The 18,877-nt window shown below is 35.0% G+C and overlaps 1 protein-coding gene across 10 annotated transcripts in view; it reads left to right on the top strand.

The window, feature by feature from the left end:
• Window positions 1-18,877, top strand: part of LOC121319852 (CUGBP Elav-like family member 2) — a 168,107-nt gene that overhangs the window by 60,434 nt on the left and 88,796 nt on the right. For 2 of the 10 annotated variants that reach the window (XM_041257726.1, XM_041257725.1), the window contains exon 1: window positions 13,846-13,937. The exons of 7 other annotated variants lie outside the window; for them this stretch is intronic. In XM_041257726.1, the coding sequence (XP_041113660.1) occupies window positions 13,885-13,937 (53 nt within the window). In that variant the 5' untranslated portion in view covers window positions 13,846-13,884. Of the gene's footprint in view, window positions 1-13,845; window positions 13,938-18,877 lie in introns of those variants that run through there. One more of the 10 variants, XM_041257728.1, reaches the window with a different exon arrangement.

The following is an 18,877-nucleotide window of genomic DNA, read 5'->3' as shown; positions in this document are numbered from 1 at the left end:
ATTAACATCCTCCGGGCATAATCAATAGTACATACTGAACTCCACATGAAATCTCTTCTGATAAACTCATTGACATGCTTGTCACATTAAAACAGAGAAATACGAAGATTTATATGCTCATAATATATTATATGTAGCATAAAAGATATAATTTAATATGCAGATAAAATGAAGACTAAAACTCAAATGCTAGATTTGTATTATGTTACTTAGGACATTGCCTAAATGTAATAATAATGGAGTAAAAATATAAATGTACACCCAACTAGACATAGTAAGACTGTATCTACAGTGGTTTATTTGCTATACAGTGCCTAATGCTTTTATACTGTAATAACAATAAAATAGATTTTGAATACACTATTGCTTTTTTGTTTAGTCACGAATGGGAATTACGGTTTACCAAAAACAAACGTAGGCTCTGTTTACAACAGGAAAAAAGGGAGACTGTTATGCTGTTGTCGTACCTTTGTAAGACAACATTTTCGATTTAGTTGCATTCCTAGGAGGGTTTACAACAAACTTGTCAGTGACATGCAGGTTTGTGTCATTGTATTTTAATTAAGATGGTGCTATGCTAAAATGGGGAAGTCTAATGAAAGTTACAATTTAAAATATATTTGAGACTTATGGTATAATACATATTTAAAAAAAAAAAAAACACCATTAACAATATAGCAAAGCAAAAAAGTATTGCAGCTCTTAAAAAAAAAACATAGGTGGCTTATTATAATGATTCAGTTGAGTGGAGTTATGTGTGTATGCACTGTATAATTAGCACATACTGTTTTTTTTTTGTAAATCAGTTTTGTCTTTGGAGCAGGTCTCCCACTCACTAGTGAAGTCTTCTTCAAAGTCTATTGCTTTTTAAGTATTCTGCTCCCATTCTGTAAAGTGTCGGTGCTAATGTTGTAGGCTGTAGCCCACTCCACAGTACAGGGTTCAAATCCTGTCTCACTCCTTGTTTCTTTTTTATTTATACATATAATTTCAACACAGGCAATTTTTATCATGGTACGATTAATGAGAACAAATATGCATTTTAGATCATTTAAAATATTAATTGTAAGCTTGCATTGCCTGTGTTAAATTATTTAATTTATTGAAAAATATAAAGAATGCTAAAAATATGAATATACATCTGGGCATTTACATTTCAAGACACTGGCTGATATCCGTTTATAATAAAAAAAAATACAATATCTGGCAACATCTTACTGATAATTTGGAAGCATTCTCATATTTTGAATAATAAAGGCAAATTAGATCAGCACATAATTGCCTTAAAGTTGTTCAATGAAAGTCTTTTCTTTATAGTAAGCAAGTAGCAGTGATTTTTTACGCACTTAATATTAAAATAAGTGCAACATATTTAATATGTACATTTAGCACTAGCGAGTGTTTAAAGTTAAAGATGGACCTTGCCTAAAAGAACCGCAACCCTTTGTTCATCGGCCAGAGATTTCCTCCTGATGAAGGTGTTTTACTCTCCTTTGTAGACCTGTTTATTCATTATTGCAGCTTTATTATTAACATTGGACACACAGTTTCCCATGAGGTGCTGTAAGGTATCAATTGCTGCAACCTTCCACGGTGAACTGTTCCCTTTAATTCCGTATACCATTGAGGGATAATTTGTGAGAATTGGTTTATTAGCTTTATTGTATGATTTTTTTCAATGTTCAATTTTTATGTTTGTTTGTATTAAAGAAAGCAATAAAAAAAGAGGAAGTCTTTTTGAGAGGGGGGTGATTGACCCATGTAGGCAGTAATAATTTGTTGTTCTACCTTGTACAGTAAGACCTAGCTACTCTTAGAATGACCGTATGAATAATTCAACAAGTGACTAAAATGCTCCAATACAATTACCTAGTTTGAAAAAGAATAAGTGGGTGTTTATTCTGTGTGAGGGAAGATGAAGTCATTTATGGTTAACATGCAAGTATAAAAGCATCCTTATAACTTCTTGTTTCAAATGTGTATCAGAAGGCAAACCAGATCCCAGATATTTATCTGTGAAATCTGTAGGTGTACAAAAGGAGCGATCTCATTAAGCTGCAAAAGCAGAGTAAACGAAGGGTATACATCATTTGACGTTGTTTTTAGATAGGGAATAGACTGTTCTCACTTGCGTCACTCATAATATAACTAGTATCTCCTAAGTGGACTGCAAGATTACTCCCCCGGAACGAGATGTGAGCTGCTGATGAACCCATATGGACAGGAGAGCCATCCTTGTCAGAAGTTTCCTTTTAATCCAAAATCAGGGATATCTTCTCTCCAGTTCTATATGAAAAAGGAGTGATTTCCTAACAGATGATTTACTCTTGGAAAGAAAAAAAAAGATTCATGTTTCTGCTACAACCCAGCAGGTTGATGGGAAAGGTTGGTTCAAATGCAGGCCTTGTCTGCTTTTTTAGCCACACTGTTTCTCAAGTGCACGGAGCAGTGTATTTTTAATCAAATGTGAAATATTGCCTTGGCGGCTCAAATGGATTAGCCCCCTCTGTAAGTAAGTCTGTCTTCTCTACTCAGCATAGTAGCAATTTCTGTAGCATTTCACACTTCAGGTTGTCGTTTTTAACTTCACCATTTTAATGGATCCCTGGTAATGGTAATTGATTAATCAGCTCAGTTTTCCCTTTTGCGTGGATGTAGCTTACAAAATATTTGGAAAAATATTTGGAATTTTTGACAAGAAAACAGTTTGATGACTTAAGATTTCAAGTCAAGTCTCTTGAAAAAAAGTCATAATATTTTATGCCAAACATCTTCTGCCATTACATATCACTGAGAGAGGAAAGTACACAATTACAAAAAATGAAGAAACATCTTAAGCTGATTTATTTTTTGATTAAAAAAAAAAGATGTGCCTGTATCCTCAATCTAAAGTGTGTGTTATTTACAACATCCTCACTGTCAACCAGAGATACAGTGCTGCATGTTAGGAGTGTAACCAGCCGCTTTTACTTCTTGTATTTGCAGGGGCAGATGTTGCTTAGGTCACTGTGGCGCACTCATTGGCAAATTTAAATTCCCCATTGGAACATATTCATAGCAACTGCACTTATAATTTCACGGAGAGTATAGATCTCGTACTCATAATGCCAATGACAAAGCATTCTAAACATGTAAACCACAACATCTAGATTGAATGAGTTGATGTATGGTTTCTAATACAGTATATTTATAAGTGTATGTCTACCTGTAATCAAGCATTGCACTTGCTTTGCTCGCGGTCCTGAACCAGTAAAGCGCATGTGAGAAATCCACTCTCAACTTGTATTAGAGATAGTCCCTGAACACTTAAAAACATACAGAAAAACTCATTTTAAGTTCGCACTGCTAGGATGGCAGTCACAAGAGATCAAGTGTCAGACAAAAACAAAGATAACCCTATACAAGAAGATTAAGGTTTTTACCTAAATTTAAAAAAGAAATGAGATTGATACATATATCACATGTGATTTGTAAACTATGCCGCAAAGAAATTAACTGGAATTGCAAATAATCTTTCCACCCACTTGAAAAGGTGCCAAGATTGCAAATCTGCCAATCGAACAGAAACACGGGTGTGCCGTCAGAAAGAGTGTTCAGTTCAACAGGTGTTATAAGAAGTGCTCTAAAGGTAAACTATGCAAAAACTATGGGATATTTCTTTTGTTTAATGAATTAAGTGATTGTTCGCTGCAGCTTTAAACTGCTTACTTTTTATGTCCCTTATTGGCAATACTGAATGATTTTTCAGGTAAAAGTTTTGATTTTGAGGGTGTATCACACTAACTGTTGAATCCATGTTCTGAAATGTAAACAAGGATTTGCATGTGTGTGTCATGTGCATTAATATGTTAATGTGGATTACAATAAAAGTTTCTTTAATATATTGATGATTAAGAATTGCATATTTTTGTAGTTAACAACCTTTGTATAACAGTGTTGGATTATACTGTGGTATACAATGAAAATGTTTCATAGAGGCATAGCTTTAAGCTACATTCAGCTTGTATAAATATTTCAGCAGTTGATATCACATTTTATTAATTGTTTGCACTTTATTACATTATTACTTTAAAACAAAGCAAACACAACTTAAAAAATTATTTTGCATGTTCACTATAACTAAGACAAACAACCCTGGTAACCTGCCTTCAAAAAGGAGCTGGTCCATGGTGTGTGTTGTTTGGGTACAAGACGAAAGCCTTACGACTGTGTGTTAAAGCAGGGTGAATGAACCAAGACCGAGGATCACTGTGTGTTGAACCAGGATCCTTGGTATACTTTAGTAAGAAATTGTTTTAGGGGATTTGAATCCCACCAGTGTTTATTTAATTTGCTAGCATAGCCATCCTGTTGCTAGACCCTAAGGTATAACGGAGGTAGCACACAACCACCGCATGGTCACTTTTTGTTTTCTTAGTAGTTTTTTAACAGTGTTTGTTTTGCATTTTGTATATTTATGTGCGGCATTGTATATATTAGGATTGCGCAGGACTCCTGTAGGCCCAGTGTCCCCTTTGGTTTTTGTTCTGACTGTACTCTACATTAATGAATTGGACCAATTAAGTGCTTAGTAGAAGCTTAATTGGTCCAATTAATTAATTTAGGGTACAGTTAGAACAAAAACCAGTTGGGACACCAGCCCTCCAGGACCAGGATTACCCAACCCTGGTATGTTTCTTCCTGGACGTTGCTGGTACTCTAGGGGTGGCCACCAACACTACAACTGCTTGTTGATAATAAAACCTGGACGCCTGAGTGGCATTTGCAAATTCAAACCCTCTGTGTCTTTTTTGTTCTCTCAGCGGCTACTCACACGTAACACAACCCTTCACTACACACCCCTACTGTATTTACTGCAAAAAGTATATATAATGCTGTTAGTATTTTACAAATAGATATTTCCCCAATGATGATTCCATTGTAAAGTTTCACACCAGTATTGCAATCACCCAGCATATATTCAATTAAAAGCAATCTTTATTATACTGAATGTGCAGCACCTACTTTTAGTTTTTCTGTTTTACTTCATCTTCTTGACATTTTCTACCTCTTTACAATCTGTAGTGCAGATTTATCATCAAAAGAAAACTTTCCATTATATATACTTCATTTACATAGATGCCAGCAAGTGCATCTTGTTTTGATGAAAAGTATGTATTCACTGTGTGTCTCTCTATTCCATGCTCCTGAGATCTGCATGCTGTTTTTTTTGTTTTTGTTTTTTTTGTTTTTTTTTTAGCTGTGTCTGTTTCCTCTCCATCTGCCCCAAAGTAGCATGCACTGGTTCCCATGGCATTTTAGCTCAAGGGATTTACTTGCTCAATAGATGAGTGGAGCTTCCAGTCTGCCTTAGATTGCTGATTTCAGATTTACAGTTTGGTAGTGGGAATTCAGACTAGAGAACACTCAACCAGAACTAAACTAGAGATCTGTCCTGAGGACAATTGATTGCTGCTTCCAAATCTATTCAGGATGTGTGAGATATAAAAATCTGTGTGGTTAATTATTTCTATCAAATATATTTATTTTATAACCATAGGTTATTCTGAATAAACATTTTCTTTATGATAACTGTGCTTAATAAGCTACTGGTGTAATAGAGAGAAAAATCTCTCTATTACACCACTTGACAAAATGGCCATTGCTTTTAGGCTGTGAGGCACCATTTAATAAAAAGTGACATGGGTTAATTTTCCTATGAAGCTAGCTGCATATTGAATATTCCATATCTCTTCACAAATAAAATTGCAATAGACCAGTAAACGCCAAAGCATTATCCTTAGCAGTACTGCTGTTATTAGTTGCAGTAATGATGCAATCTCCTGATGTCTTGTGCATGGATTAAAACAAGGTATTTATTAACCTAGGGCCTCAACCCTTTTTACAAGCTCTCAATGTAATTATTTGATCTGGTAGAGGTAATGCCTTGTATATGATTAACAGAAAATCTCATGATCTTGAAAAAAGAAAACTAGATTAATGCTTCTGGACATGCGACATACTGCACTGGTGTGAGTGACAAGGAGCAATTAGTCTGATGCTTCTGTGAAACAGGTGGGAAAAGGAGTTATCAGGATGAAAGGAAACAACACCTCAAACCCTTGAAGGCTTGTATCTTTTTGCTGAATCCCTTTATGCCCAGAACAGACTGAATTAAATTAATAGGAACATCTGAAAGTCTTGTGTACCACAGTACCACAACATTGTGCCTTGTAATTGCAAGTTGATGAAATTATGCATATACAGATTATACTATGAATTTCTCTTATGTGATCAGTAAGTAGCAAGATATGTTCTTTATACTCTGTGCTGATTGTAAATTATCTTTCATACAAATAAAAAAAATGTATACATATTTTTGCATGCTTCTTCAGCAAAAGAAACAACAGTAAGACATTTCTACGATGTGACTTGCATTTACAATGGGTAGTACAGTATATATAGAGAGAACACAGTACAAGCAAACAGTTCAATAATGTTTGTGAGGGGGGTTGAGTTTTAAAGCAAATACTAAACAATAAATCTGAAATTAATAAAAAGGGGCATATTTTTGTGTGTTCACATTCTTTTATAAGCCACTATAAACCCACCTCACCATGAATCATCTTAAGAAGGATGTGATACATTGTGGTTTAATACTATTTGCTTGTTTTTATTATTTTATGTCTTTATGCTAGGGTGCTTATTTTGAGTTTAACGGGTTAATTATACTTTGCCAACTCTCAATGATGACCAGTGAACAGTGGAATACAAAGCTTTAAGGGTTCCCATGACAACAATTGAACATCAGATATTTCCTTCCCTTGTGTCGCCAATGGGCATTGACCTTTCCCTATCAAACCATGTTAGAGACTTTGTGATCGACGATGGACTTTGTAAAAATGGAGCCTTTGTCTAGGTTGTTTCATTAATCAGTAAACATATAATAACACAGAAAGATGTGGAACTACGTGACAGCATATTGATAATCTATTATCAAGAATGCAATGTGATGAGTTCGTTTGTTTAGGATTGCCACTGCTTCTGATAAATGCATAATGCATTCACAATTACTTTGTTCTTTTTGATAAGCGGTCTTCTTCGATAAAAAAAAAAAGTTAAAAGAATTCATCAAAGTCCTAGCTTTATCCACATGCATGTACTGTGGATTGTCTGCCCTTGTATTGCTCTGAAGTTATTTCATAATTGAACACAATTATAGCAGTTGCTTTGTAGAAGAAGGTAAGGAAAAACAGCTTGCCGTTTAACTGCAATTTGCTGTTGGGTGAACTAATTTACTGTGTTGTTGCTTTTGTATTTTGTTTTTTCCCCTTATGGGATATTTTTCTGCAGATTCTATTAGGGGTGTGCAGCTTCTGATCCATTGTATCCTAGTACAAATTAAGGATTAAGGGTTGTACAAATTTCAAGCACTGACATGTCATAATGTGGACTAGGAAGTACACCTCCCTCAATCTAGCTTTTGTAATTTGAAGATTATTCTCATTGAATTGACAATCAATGGGGACATAGTAAAACTTAGATTAAATAAGTAGTTACACTCCTGGAGACTTGCAAAGAAAACTTTTTTAAATGACTTATTCATTGGCAGGATTTGAGTTAATTAAAAAAAGACCAGATGTTGGTAGGATTAATTCAGATTTGATAATTGCTGAATGTGTTATCTAAAAAAACTGGGTTAAAAAGAAGACAGTGGGCTCTATTTTGCAAAGCTTCAGGAATATCAAACTTTAAAAAAGGATTCCTTTAAATAAAAAGCTTTGTGAAAAAACTCTTCAAAAACAAGGCTGCTAGTTAAAATACTAAATTGAATGTTGACACATGTTGACTCTTCAGTCTCTCTCTCTCTCTCTCTCTCTCTCTCTCTCTCTCTCTCTCTCTATATATATATATATATATATATATATATATATATATATATATATATATATATATATATCAGCAGCAGCAGCCTTTTTCAATCCACAGCAGGTCTTCTTGGTCGCTTTATATATCTTGTGATCCAGTCTAGTATCTCTTTGTTCCAGTGATGGTCTGTTCTCCTTGCTACATGTCCAGCCCACTGCCATTTTAGTTTTTTCGCTCTTATAATAACATTGCATGCTTTTGTTTGCAGTCTTAACCATTCATTCCTTTTCCTGCCTCTTCTTGTTTCTTGTCCCAGCATGCATCTTTCCATACTCTGTTGAGTCATTTGTAATTCTTAAGTCATTTTTGCATTGTAGGTCCAGGTTTAGCATCCATAAGTTAGCATTGGTAGCACGCATTGGTCGAAGACTTTCCTCTTGAGGCATATGGGTAGTTTTCCTTTCAGAACCATGCTTATTCTTCCAAAGGCACTCCAGCCCATTGTTGGTCTTCTATTGATTTCACACATTTGGTTCTCCGTTGCTGAAACTAACTGTCCTAAGTATACATAGTTATTGACTTCTTCAAGCTTGATCCCATTGACTTCAATTGCCTGTAGAGTGGTATATTTATTGAACATGACTTGAGTCGTCTTCAAGTTCATTTTCAAACCCGCTTTGATGCTTGCTTTGTGTAGTTCTTGTATTCTTATTTGTAATTCTTTAAAAAACATTGTAAATATGAGGACATTGTCAGCAAATCGTAGGTGATTCAAGTAGGCTCCATTGAACTTCACCCCCTTATTTTTCCAATCCAGTGTTTTGAAAATGTCTTCTAGGGTGGCCGTGAAGAGCTTTGGGGAAATTGTATCACCTTGACAAACACTTTTCTATATCTTCATTTTGTCTCTGTTTTCATGGAGTCTTACTGTGGGTGTTGCATTCTTGTATATGATGCTAATCAAGTCTCAATTCCATTTTCTCAATTCCTTGTTTTTTCAGAGATCTTAATACAGATCTTTGTAAACAGAGAAAGGCTTTTTCATAGTCGATGAATCCCAAGCAAAGTGGTAGTTTGTACTTGTTGCTGGTTTGAATCAGTTGCAGTACAACTTGAAGATGATCTATTATACTACATCCACTCCTGAATCCTGCTGCGCATTTGATTGTGCTGAGTCAGATCTCGAAGTCTGTTGGTCAGTATCTTGGTAAAAGTTCTTGAGGTCTTCTTTATCTCCTTTCTCATGTAAAGTATTACAGATGCTTTGTTCCAGTTGTTTGGAACTTTCTTTTGCTTTATACAATCTGTAAAAATACACAGCAGTTGTTCATCTCCTTCTTTCAGATGTCAATCATTATGCTGTCTCCTCTACCTTTCCTGTCTTCATATGTTTGATAGCATGTTTCACTTCTTCCGGTAGAATGTCTGGAACTTGTTCCCCGGGTTGCATTTTTTCTGCCTCGTCTTCTACATCTACTAAGTTGCTCTTTTCATCTTGATATAATTTTCTGTAAAAGTCTTCAACTCTCTTCAAAATCAATATGCGGTTCTTAATGACAGTCTCGTCCTCGCGGCCAGTTAGGCATGAAGGCAGAGGGTGCTGAGAATCACCAGGTTATGATTTTAGGCTGCCACAGAGCACTGACCCTGATCATGTACAACTGCAGATCTCTTTTAGGTGAAACGAGACTTCAAGAGTTGGACGAAGAACTTGAAAGAATCAAGTGGGACATTGTTGGACTAAGCAAAGTACAGCGAAAAGACCAAGGACTAATAGAACTCAATAGTGGACATCTTCTCTTCTACCGAGACACTACAGATGGACGAATGGGAGGTGTTGGATTCATTGTCCACAAGAAAATTAAGAATAACGTAGTAGAGACTGACAGCATGTCAAAGAGGTCCGCAAGACTGATAGTGAAAGTTTCAAGAAAGTATTCAGTTCATCCAAGTATATGCACCAACAGCAAGCTATTTGGATGAAGAAGTCGAAGATTTTTATGAAGAAGTAGAAGAACTACACGAAAATGGGAAGACCCACTATAAGCTCATCATCAGTGATTTCAGTGACAAAATAGGAGCACAGCAAGAAGACAAGTCAGTCAGCAAATTTGGACATGGCAACAGCAATGAGAGGGGTGAAGGACTGGTCAAATTTGCAGAAAACAAGAACTTATTCATCATGAACACCTTCTTCCAGAAGAAACCCATCAGGAAATGGACATGGAGAGGTCCCAATGCAGTGACCACAGACTTGTAAGATGCAAAATACACCTAAACACAGCACAGCACAGCGAAACTCATGACGACGAAATCCAATACACTCAATGTAGAAATGCTCCAGAAGCAACTGGAACTGGAACTATATATATATATGTTATGGACCGTTGCAGAAATCGGCAGTTGACGTAATGCCTGGGCAGTTGACGAAGTGCCCAGCTGCAGCGGGCAGATGCCGAATAAGCTTTGAATTTTATGTAATTTTGGCATCTGCCCGGGCAGTTTGTCAACTGCCCACAGCCACCCGAGCCGATGGCGAAGAAAGACTTTTAACTTGCCGTAATGCCTGGACAGTTGATGAAGTGCCCAGCTGCGACAGGCAGATGCCGAGTTAGCTTCGAATTTTATGTCATTTTGGCATCTGCCCTGGCTGCCCACAGCCACCCAGGCGAAGAAAGATTTTTAACAGATACAGTATAATACAAATAGAGAGTGAATTACCTTTGTTGCCTTTAAGTGCAAAAGTGCACCGCCACCAAACCACCCATTGCAGTTTATTTAAATAACTTCAATGCTTTCTGACAACGCTATAGCAACGGAACTAAACAAAATATCAATGCACAGTTTATTTTCATCATGGGTTGAATATAGAGGTTATAGTTTAATGAACAAATAAAGTTATTTGACTGACCAACTATTATTGAGAACTGCAGTAGATACCCAGAGGATGAACACTGCTGTATTACTTTACATTAGCCTTTCATTTCATAATCATAATCTTGTACACAAATGATTTAGACAGTGGCTCTGCTGAATATTTTGTCTATATAATCACCAGTACTGCACACAATAATGTAAGTAGGGCAGAACAGCCATCAACAGAATTTTTCTAGATATACAGTATGTATGTTCCAAATATCTACTAAAAACTACCGGCTAACCATTTGGCCGATTTACTGTGGCGATAGGCTGAATTTTCATTTTTAAATCATTTTTCAAAATTCACTTTTAAAACAGGGAAATTTTAAATATAGAGATGGAACATTTCAATAAATTAAATATAAGGTGAAAAAGATGTGATTTTATTTAACATGCATATAGAAAGCCAAATGGCAATGGTAGGGAGACAAGCTCATTCAAAACTAAAATAAATTTTAATGAATTCCCAATTATTTGGCAGTTTCTACTCCCCTCATTTGTACATCTGCTACCTTATGCTTAATATTAAACAAAATATGTGGAATATATTAAAATATGGAAAATATTACTAAATGTATTTTCCTATTTAAATTGGGAGGAAAATGACAGTTTTACCTAAAATATGTGTTTTTATGATAAACAGGTCTTGATTTAAAACACACACACAACTTAATACAAAAACAGAAGTACCACATTTTATTTTAAATACTTAAAAAAAAATGTATATACACCACCCACTTGATATATCATGGGTGTCGGGGTCCAATATAAATTCACTTATAACGAGTGCCATGGTATAGCAAGAGACCCATAGAAAAACAAATAGGCTAACAAATACTGCACAACCACTCCATTCTTTTATTGGGGGCATCAGGATTCAATATAAATCCTCTATGCAACCTGCTTTTTCTCATTTTGCGTATGAAAAGCAGTACACTGTTCTAATTCGTAGTGAGGAGGGTAAGTGTTTCTCATCAACTTAAGTCTCCAATTCATTTTATGAGTCCCTCCTTCTTTCTTAAATGCACAAACCCACAGCACTGAAAGGATCCATTCCCAACAAAGGAGGCTTGTTGCTAGGGAGCTGATGTCACTGCCTTGTGACTTTTGCTAGTGCATTACTGTCACAAGTGAACACCTCGTTGGCTAAAATAAAAACCGCTTCAGCGAGTACATACTTAATTTGCTCTGTGTTATTGTGCAGTGTGTGTGTATATGATAACAGTATGACATTAATACTTTGTTTTTAATCGTTTTGTATATTTTTGTTTGTGATGTGCAGTACAAAATAAAACTAACAGTAATTTGCGTGAAATTGCCTACCTATGTATGTATATTGCAGCTAAGGCATGCGCAGTTAGACTGTAAAAATGGGGAGCCAACTCCAGGACCGTGATATATCCTAAACTGCAGTATAGCGAGGGGCAATATTACGAGGGGTGGGTGTATTGTAATTTGTAGAGGGCTTTCTGTTTGGTATTGTTTCGAGGCATACCATGGTCCTTTTTTTCTGTATAAAATTGGTAGTTCTCCAGCTTTTGTGCCAGGTGGCTCCCATTTTCTTTATTTCTTTATTTATTTCAAGCTATGGCACATGGTCAGTCTCTTGTCAGGTTTGTTCAATATCAGGGTGTACTGTTACTATTTTAATATCAGTGCGACTGAAGTACAATAAATTAACCCTTGTATAAATACAGATATATAAATAATAATTCAGGTTTTGTAGCATTTTGAAGTACAGTATTCCCCAGGCTTCAAGAACCTGTGCAAATGCTTGATTTGCTTTAAAGACTTGATTTTGGACTCAATTTTACTATTAAGAAACTGAAGATCCAGTTCCATGTGTGTCACATTATACAACACAATCTAGTTTCAAGTGTCATTTTTAATGTTTATTTGCTTTCCTGGCTTCTATCCCTAGAGTCTGTTGTTGCTGTACCTTACACGCACACATTGCACAGTAAGCACCTATACTGTATTAGAACAAGTGTGTTTCTGGCCTAAATATACTGTATGTGTCCAGAAAATGAAGGTTTAATAACATTTATTTTATTGTTAATCTAATTTCATGGAATATTTCTTTCAATTTTGATTTTTGGAATAAAATGTATACCCTTTGTTTTCCAGTTTCAGCTGAAAAGCTTGCATGGGTTTTATTAAGTTGTATAACAGAAGAAATGACTAACTGTGGTTAGAGCTCTAAAATGTTCAGATTTGTAATGATTTCCTCATTATACTGTATGAATCATATTTTGTATGTATTGGGATGCTATTTGACTGAATCTCAATGTTTTTAGATATTTCTAAAGACCTTTCAGATTTATCCTGAAAATAATAGCTGCCTAAAAAAAGGATGTCTCACTTTCAACATACCTATTCAACCTGATTCAAAATGGGAATCAGGGTATGTAAATTGAACAAAAAATCACAAGTGAACAAAAATAAATCACAATAGAATGATTAAATGTAGGCTGATGAAATATTACTTTTATGATCAAAGAAGCCAGTCAAAGGGTTAACCTTACATTTAAAACAGCATTTTTCATAGAAGAGATAATGTGCCTTAAAGCTACAAACTACTGCTCTACACTGTTCAGAAAATGCTACAAGACATTCCTTTCAAATATATATATTTTAGTTAACACAAATACACCGAAACAGAAAATAAAAAGTGACCCTTTAGACAACACAAAGACAGAAACATTTCATTCCTTTGTTTCCTGCAATGATTAGAATAAAACGTAATTCATTTCTTTCCTCTTATGTCTAATTTTGATGGGAATTAGTCGAGCCGGTACAAGCCAGGCAAGACTGAATGCAAACAAGGTCCCCTTAGGCAGCACAATGCATGAATATAAGATATGCCCCAACAACATAACTTGTCAGAGAGGATTATTTCTGCTTAGTGAATCTGCAGGGGTCCTTTGCTTAGATGCTCAGTATTGACGAGAGAGAGAGAGAGAGAGAGAGAGAGAGAGAGAGAGAGAGAGAGAGAGAGAGAGAGAGAGAGAGAGAGAGAGAGAGAGAGAGAGAGGCCATTAGTGTGGAGCTACAGTGACACTGATGTTTGAGCACACTTCTAAACTGGCTTTTGTTGAGAATATCTTTGCAGAAAGCATGCGCTGTCCCAAACCTGCTGTTACTATGAGAAATGAGGAGCTGCTTTTGAGGTACTGTGTAGTTTGTTTGTTTTTTCCAGTTCTATCAATGCTTGTTATTCATGTGAATACCTCCCGTGCATGTTATGCATCTGTAAAGGGGCACAATGTTGTCAAAGTGCATTAACAACACCCTGGTAGTAACAAATTCCTTTGACTACATAGTTAATATATTGTCATATTGTGATTCTACTTGTTTATGCATAGTACATACAATAATCCTGAGAAGCAGAGAAGACTCCATATTAGGGCATGTTGTGCAAAAATCCCCTTTAATCTGGATTTAGCCTACCTAAATAGGTACAACACACGTTTTAGGGGAAATTAGACCTATCGGATGGATTTATATATATTCCGAATATTTATATATAGAGAATATATATATATATATATAATATATATATATATATATATATATATTAATAAAACGAAATTTTTGGCCCCGCATAAAATATTTGGAGATATCTTTGCTTGAAGAAAGAAGGCTGTTGAATTGTTCCTCCGTTCTTAGAAAAATGTAGTCTTTTGTTTATTTTGTAGCAGACGTTTGAAAGCTGAATACATCTTTAGTCCGACAATGGGACAACGGAACAATGGAGCTGTCAAGCAGTTCATTGATTGTTTTTTTACAGGGTTTAATTCTATTTTTTTTTTTTTTTTAGGATCTCAGAATTGAGTGTTGGCATGGATTAGAGGTTCTGGAGTTTTATTTTATTATTTGGTCTAGGGTAAACTAGGCATTTAATTCAATGTCTGCAGTTAATGGTGCTTAAGGTAATATATATGTTAGAATAATGTATGTTAGTATCAATTGGAGATGTATTGCAGGTCTGTCCATTAACTATACAATTGAAGTTTCTAGGGTTTGATTCATCAGCATTAACCCTGTCATAAATCTTATAAATTGCTTGCAAACAGACTGCCCTTTGCAATATTATAAATCTGTTTCACACTTCACATTGTGGTTGCTTGTAAACAAACATGCCTTTTGAAACCATGTTGAATTAATTGTAACCACTTTCAAAATAAAGTGTACGGTTTTATTTTCATATATTTTAAGATAAGAAATGAAAATACACCTGGTTGTTATCTAGAAAATCCAGGAATCGTTGTCGTGCAAGTCAAGTTAAAGAAAATCAATAGCAAGGAGAATGTACTTTTTCAATCCAATCAGCTCAATTCACCTTGCCAGATTGGTGCTTCAGCTTTTACCCTTGGTCCTTGTGTACATTATTTTCAAGTAAGTGCCACTGTAAGGTTTTTTTTTTTGTTTTTTTTTAATATACTGTGCATTGCTTTACATTAAGAACCTTTAGTTTAAATAATATACTGTACATACAGCAACAATTCAGTAAAATAAAAGTATGTTCGAAAATAACTTACATCTGTTATGTGTTTTAAAATACAATGACGTAAGAAATGTTGCTGACCAAATATAAAAGGTTTTGCAATAGACAATAACATCCTGAATTGCCTACATTTACGTTGTGTCCAATAAACAACAACAACAACAACAATAATAATAATAATAATAATAATAAATAATAATAATAATAATAATAATAATCTCAAAAACACTCTAAATGCAAACAGTCAGGCTACAGAGTATAACCCTTGTTTTTGTATGGAAGTTGCATACTGGTAGTCCTTACAAAAATTTAAACTATGCATGCCATTTATATTTTGAACAGATGTCCATGTAAAGCAGTAAAGTGGTTAAGAAGTGTATGTTAGTAAAACAAAGGATAATTCTAAAATATAGCCTATGACATTCACAGTGCTATTGTTCAAAAAGCTAGTGCTAACAAGAGACAAGTAATCTTAATCAAAGGGTATCTTGCTAATGAGATTGAATTTTACAAGTGTAGGCATATAGACCATTGATTGATACAGTGTAGTGTTATAGAGTGGTGCATCATCACAATGTGGTACAAGTGCCAAAACTTGACCTATGTAATGTTAGAAAGTGGTACGCGTTGAGATTTTGCAATCAATTGAGATGTGGTGTGTTTTCCTATTGTCAAACAGAGATACAGTTACCATTAATTATACATTATTATTTTGCAAACTTAAACTTGAACCAAACAATCAATTTCTCTAATAATAATAATTCATGACAAACAAGACAAAATGTGAAATCCATCTCAAAGCTGCAGAAGTAAAATAAATAAATAAATAAATGTATGCCCAATGTATTGCATATGATAAATATTTGCATACTATTTTCTTAATTAAAAACAGCCTATGGAACCAGATTTGAATGGGCACGCTCGTGTTTTCTAAGAGGAAGTTGTTTAATCCACGTACCTGAAAATAACACTACACTAGTACTGCTTGAATTCTTGTGAAATGCATCCAGCCTTCTTGTTTTGGGTGTGCTAAATATATTTTCTGAGTAACTCCTGCACCTCGTTCCTGCGCAGCATTGTTCATTTAAATATAATTTTGGGCAGAAATACTTCAGATACATATGAGCACGCCCACTTTTTCAGGTGAAACAGTTTTGCATACGGCAAAACCCACTTTTTAGGTGTGCATGTTTTACTAGTTTAATGTAGAGGTAAAAGCTACTGCAGACTTGTTTCATTCTGATGTCAAATCAGAAGTCAGGTGCGCGCTTCGTAAATTGAGCTCAAAGATGTTGAACATTTGTTATATAGGATACTTAGTGATTACCTTTCTTTAATGTGTTCTGTAACAGCTACAAAAAAAAAAAAAAAAAAAAGATTTAAGGTGTAATTGTAGTTTGTTTTTGTTTTTCCCTGCATCACAGTCATGTTGACGATATAGGCAAAATCAAGTAATAGTATGGAAAGTAAGCATACTTTTTGAAAGCTGTGACAAAAAACACATAATAAATAATACCCCTCCCCCATATAGTATACTGTCCAAGTAGCATTCCATAGGCACTTGAGAAGATATAAGAATGTATAACATACTGTAACTTATTTATCGTGTTACTGTGATTTGAGTGGCTAGAATGGCGTGTTCTGCACTGTACCTATTATTATTATTATTATTATTATTATTATTATTATTATTATTATTATTATTATTATTAGGGTTAAACATACTATCTCCAAACATCAATTTCAATTACATGAGTCATATATTACCTTCCTAATTTTAAGTGATAATTCCATTTGAATAATATGTAACAGAGTGGGTAACATATTTACTGCAACTTATCACATTTCATTATATCAGAGTGTAAACTGTACGTCAAAGACTGATAAATACAAAAGTACCAGAGTGTTCATTAATTCATTAAGAAGTCGTTCAGGAGTGAATCAATACTAATTACCGAAATCAGGGAGGTTAATTGAGAGCTGCAAAATGCCTCCTAATGGTGAGATCACTGCTTCCAGGCCTGAAAACACCTTAGTTGATGAAACCTGAGGGAGAGGCCAAGAAAAGGAACTTCAAAATGACAGAATCAGCCTTTGTCAGTGGTCCTCCTAGCAATGGGTCATTGAAAAGACATACCTTTGAAATTAAAATAAATGAGTTGCTGGAATTTCAGTACCAAACTAATGAGAACAAAGTACCCCAGCATTACAAACAGATTCCTTTTCGGTTCTCAATTTGTCAATGGTGAATTATGTCTCCTGTTTTAGAATCAATGCAGCAAGTTCAAATTGACAGGTTTACATTAAACATCCCAATTAAAACTGGAATGAATCAGAAGGCGTTTCTGGCATTATCACAATACTTTGGTCAACAAAAGGTCTTAGCAGACTATTGTTTCTTACAGGCTTATCAAAAAATACCTGAAGTGGCATGTTTAGGGAAGCTTTTGAATATGCCCCTTTTCACATTTCATTTACAGTAAATGCATCTCTGAGTGCTTTGTTTTTGCTCCAGTTTTCATAGATTCAGAATGGTGAGTTTTTAATTTCCTTTTTCCTAGCAGCACTTCTGTTTGTATTCTTTGTGGTACAATGAACTGAAACTAGAAATGGCAGCTATTGCATAAGTATGTCAGTGAGTAAGAAATGACATGCATTATCAGGGCAGCATGAGCTGTTGGTGCAGTAGCCTATTTTTACTTGACCCATATAATCATTGGCTGCTTGGAATTGTGATGAATTGCAGGACCTAGTGTTCAGGAAAGCGGACAAAATAGACATTAAGGCTGAATATTTGAGGGTTAAACAATATATTTTAAACAATGTCATGCTTGTTATTGTCCTGTGTTGTTTATGTGGTTTGTTTTTAGTGTATCCATAAGCAGCTGAAGCCTTCTTATAATATTAATAACCTATTGAAAGAGAAGTAGAAAAAGAACCATTGCTTTCAAGTATTCTAAATTGAATATTCAATTGTACACCTTTCATTTTTGGAATGCTTTGCTCTTTCACTTGATTTACATATTTAACACACAGCATTCTCTTTGGCTTTGGTGGTTCCATGACTTCATCCATCTCCAATATGTTTTTTTTGGTCGGGTTTCTGTGTTGTGTCTAAGTATTCATGGCGTTATTGCGGGAGTTCTATGAACACACAAAGGAAGCTAGCATTAACATCAGATATGCATACACAGCCAAGCCAGAACATTCTATAGTGTAATTTGAGCTTACAAAATTCTAGTGTAGTGCAGATCTTACTGTAGATCCTGCCAGACAATGAAGACCAACACCTGGGGTGGGGGGAGATAAGGTCATTCTCCATGGTGATTAGTTTGCCTTTGGGGAAATTACCTTTGGCCCTTTGAGTGGCTTGTCACTGATAAGAAACAGGTCCTGGCTTGAAGGAAACGTGTCCACCATATCAGTTATAGTCACAGAATTCCAACATAAATATTACCTCAGTGGGAAAATGGACTCAGGAGAAAGAAAATAATTACTTCCAATAGCTTACATTTTCTTTATTACAGAAAAACAATGTCTAAACTCTTATCAAATCAATTTCTCATTGCTTGCAGAAGTTATGGGGAAATATCATTACATCCA

Source organism: Polyodon spathula, chromosome 8 (assembly GCF_017654505.1).
Source record: "Polyodon spathula isolate WHYD16114869_AA chromosome 8, ASM1765450v1, whole genome shotgun sequence".
NCBI lineage: Eukaryota > Metazoa > Chordata > Actinopteri > Acipenseriformes > Polyodontidae > Polyodon > Polyodon spathula.
Note: the sequence above shows the minus strand (reverse complement) of the source record. Positions and strands in the feature narration are given on the sequence as shown.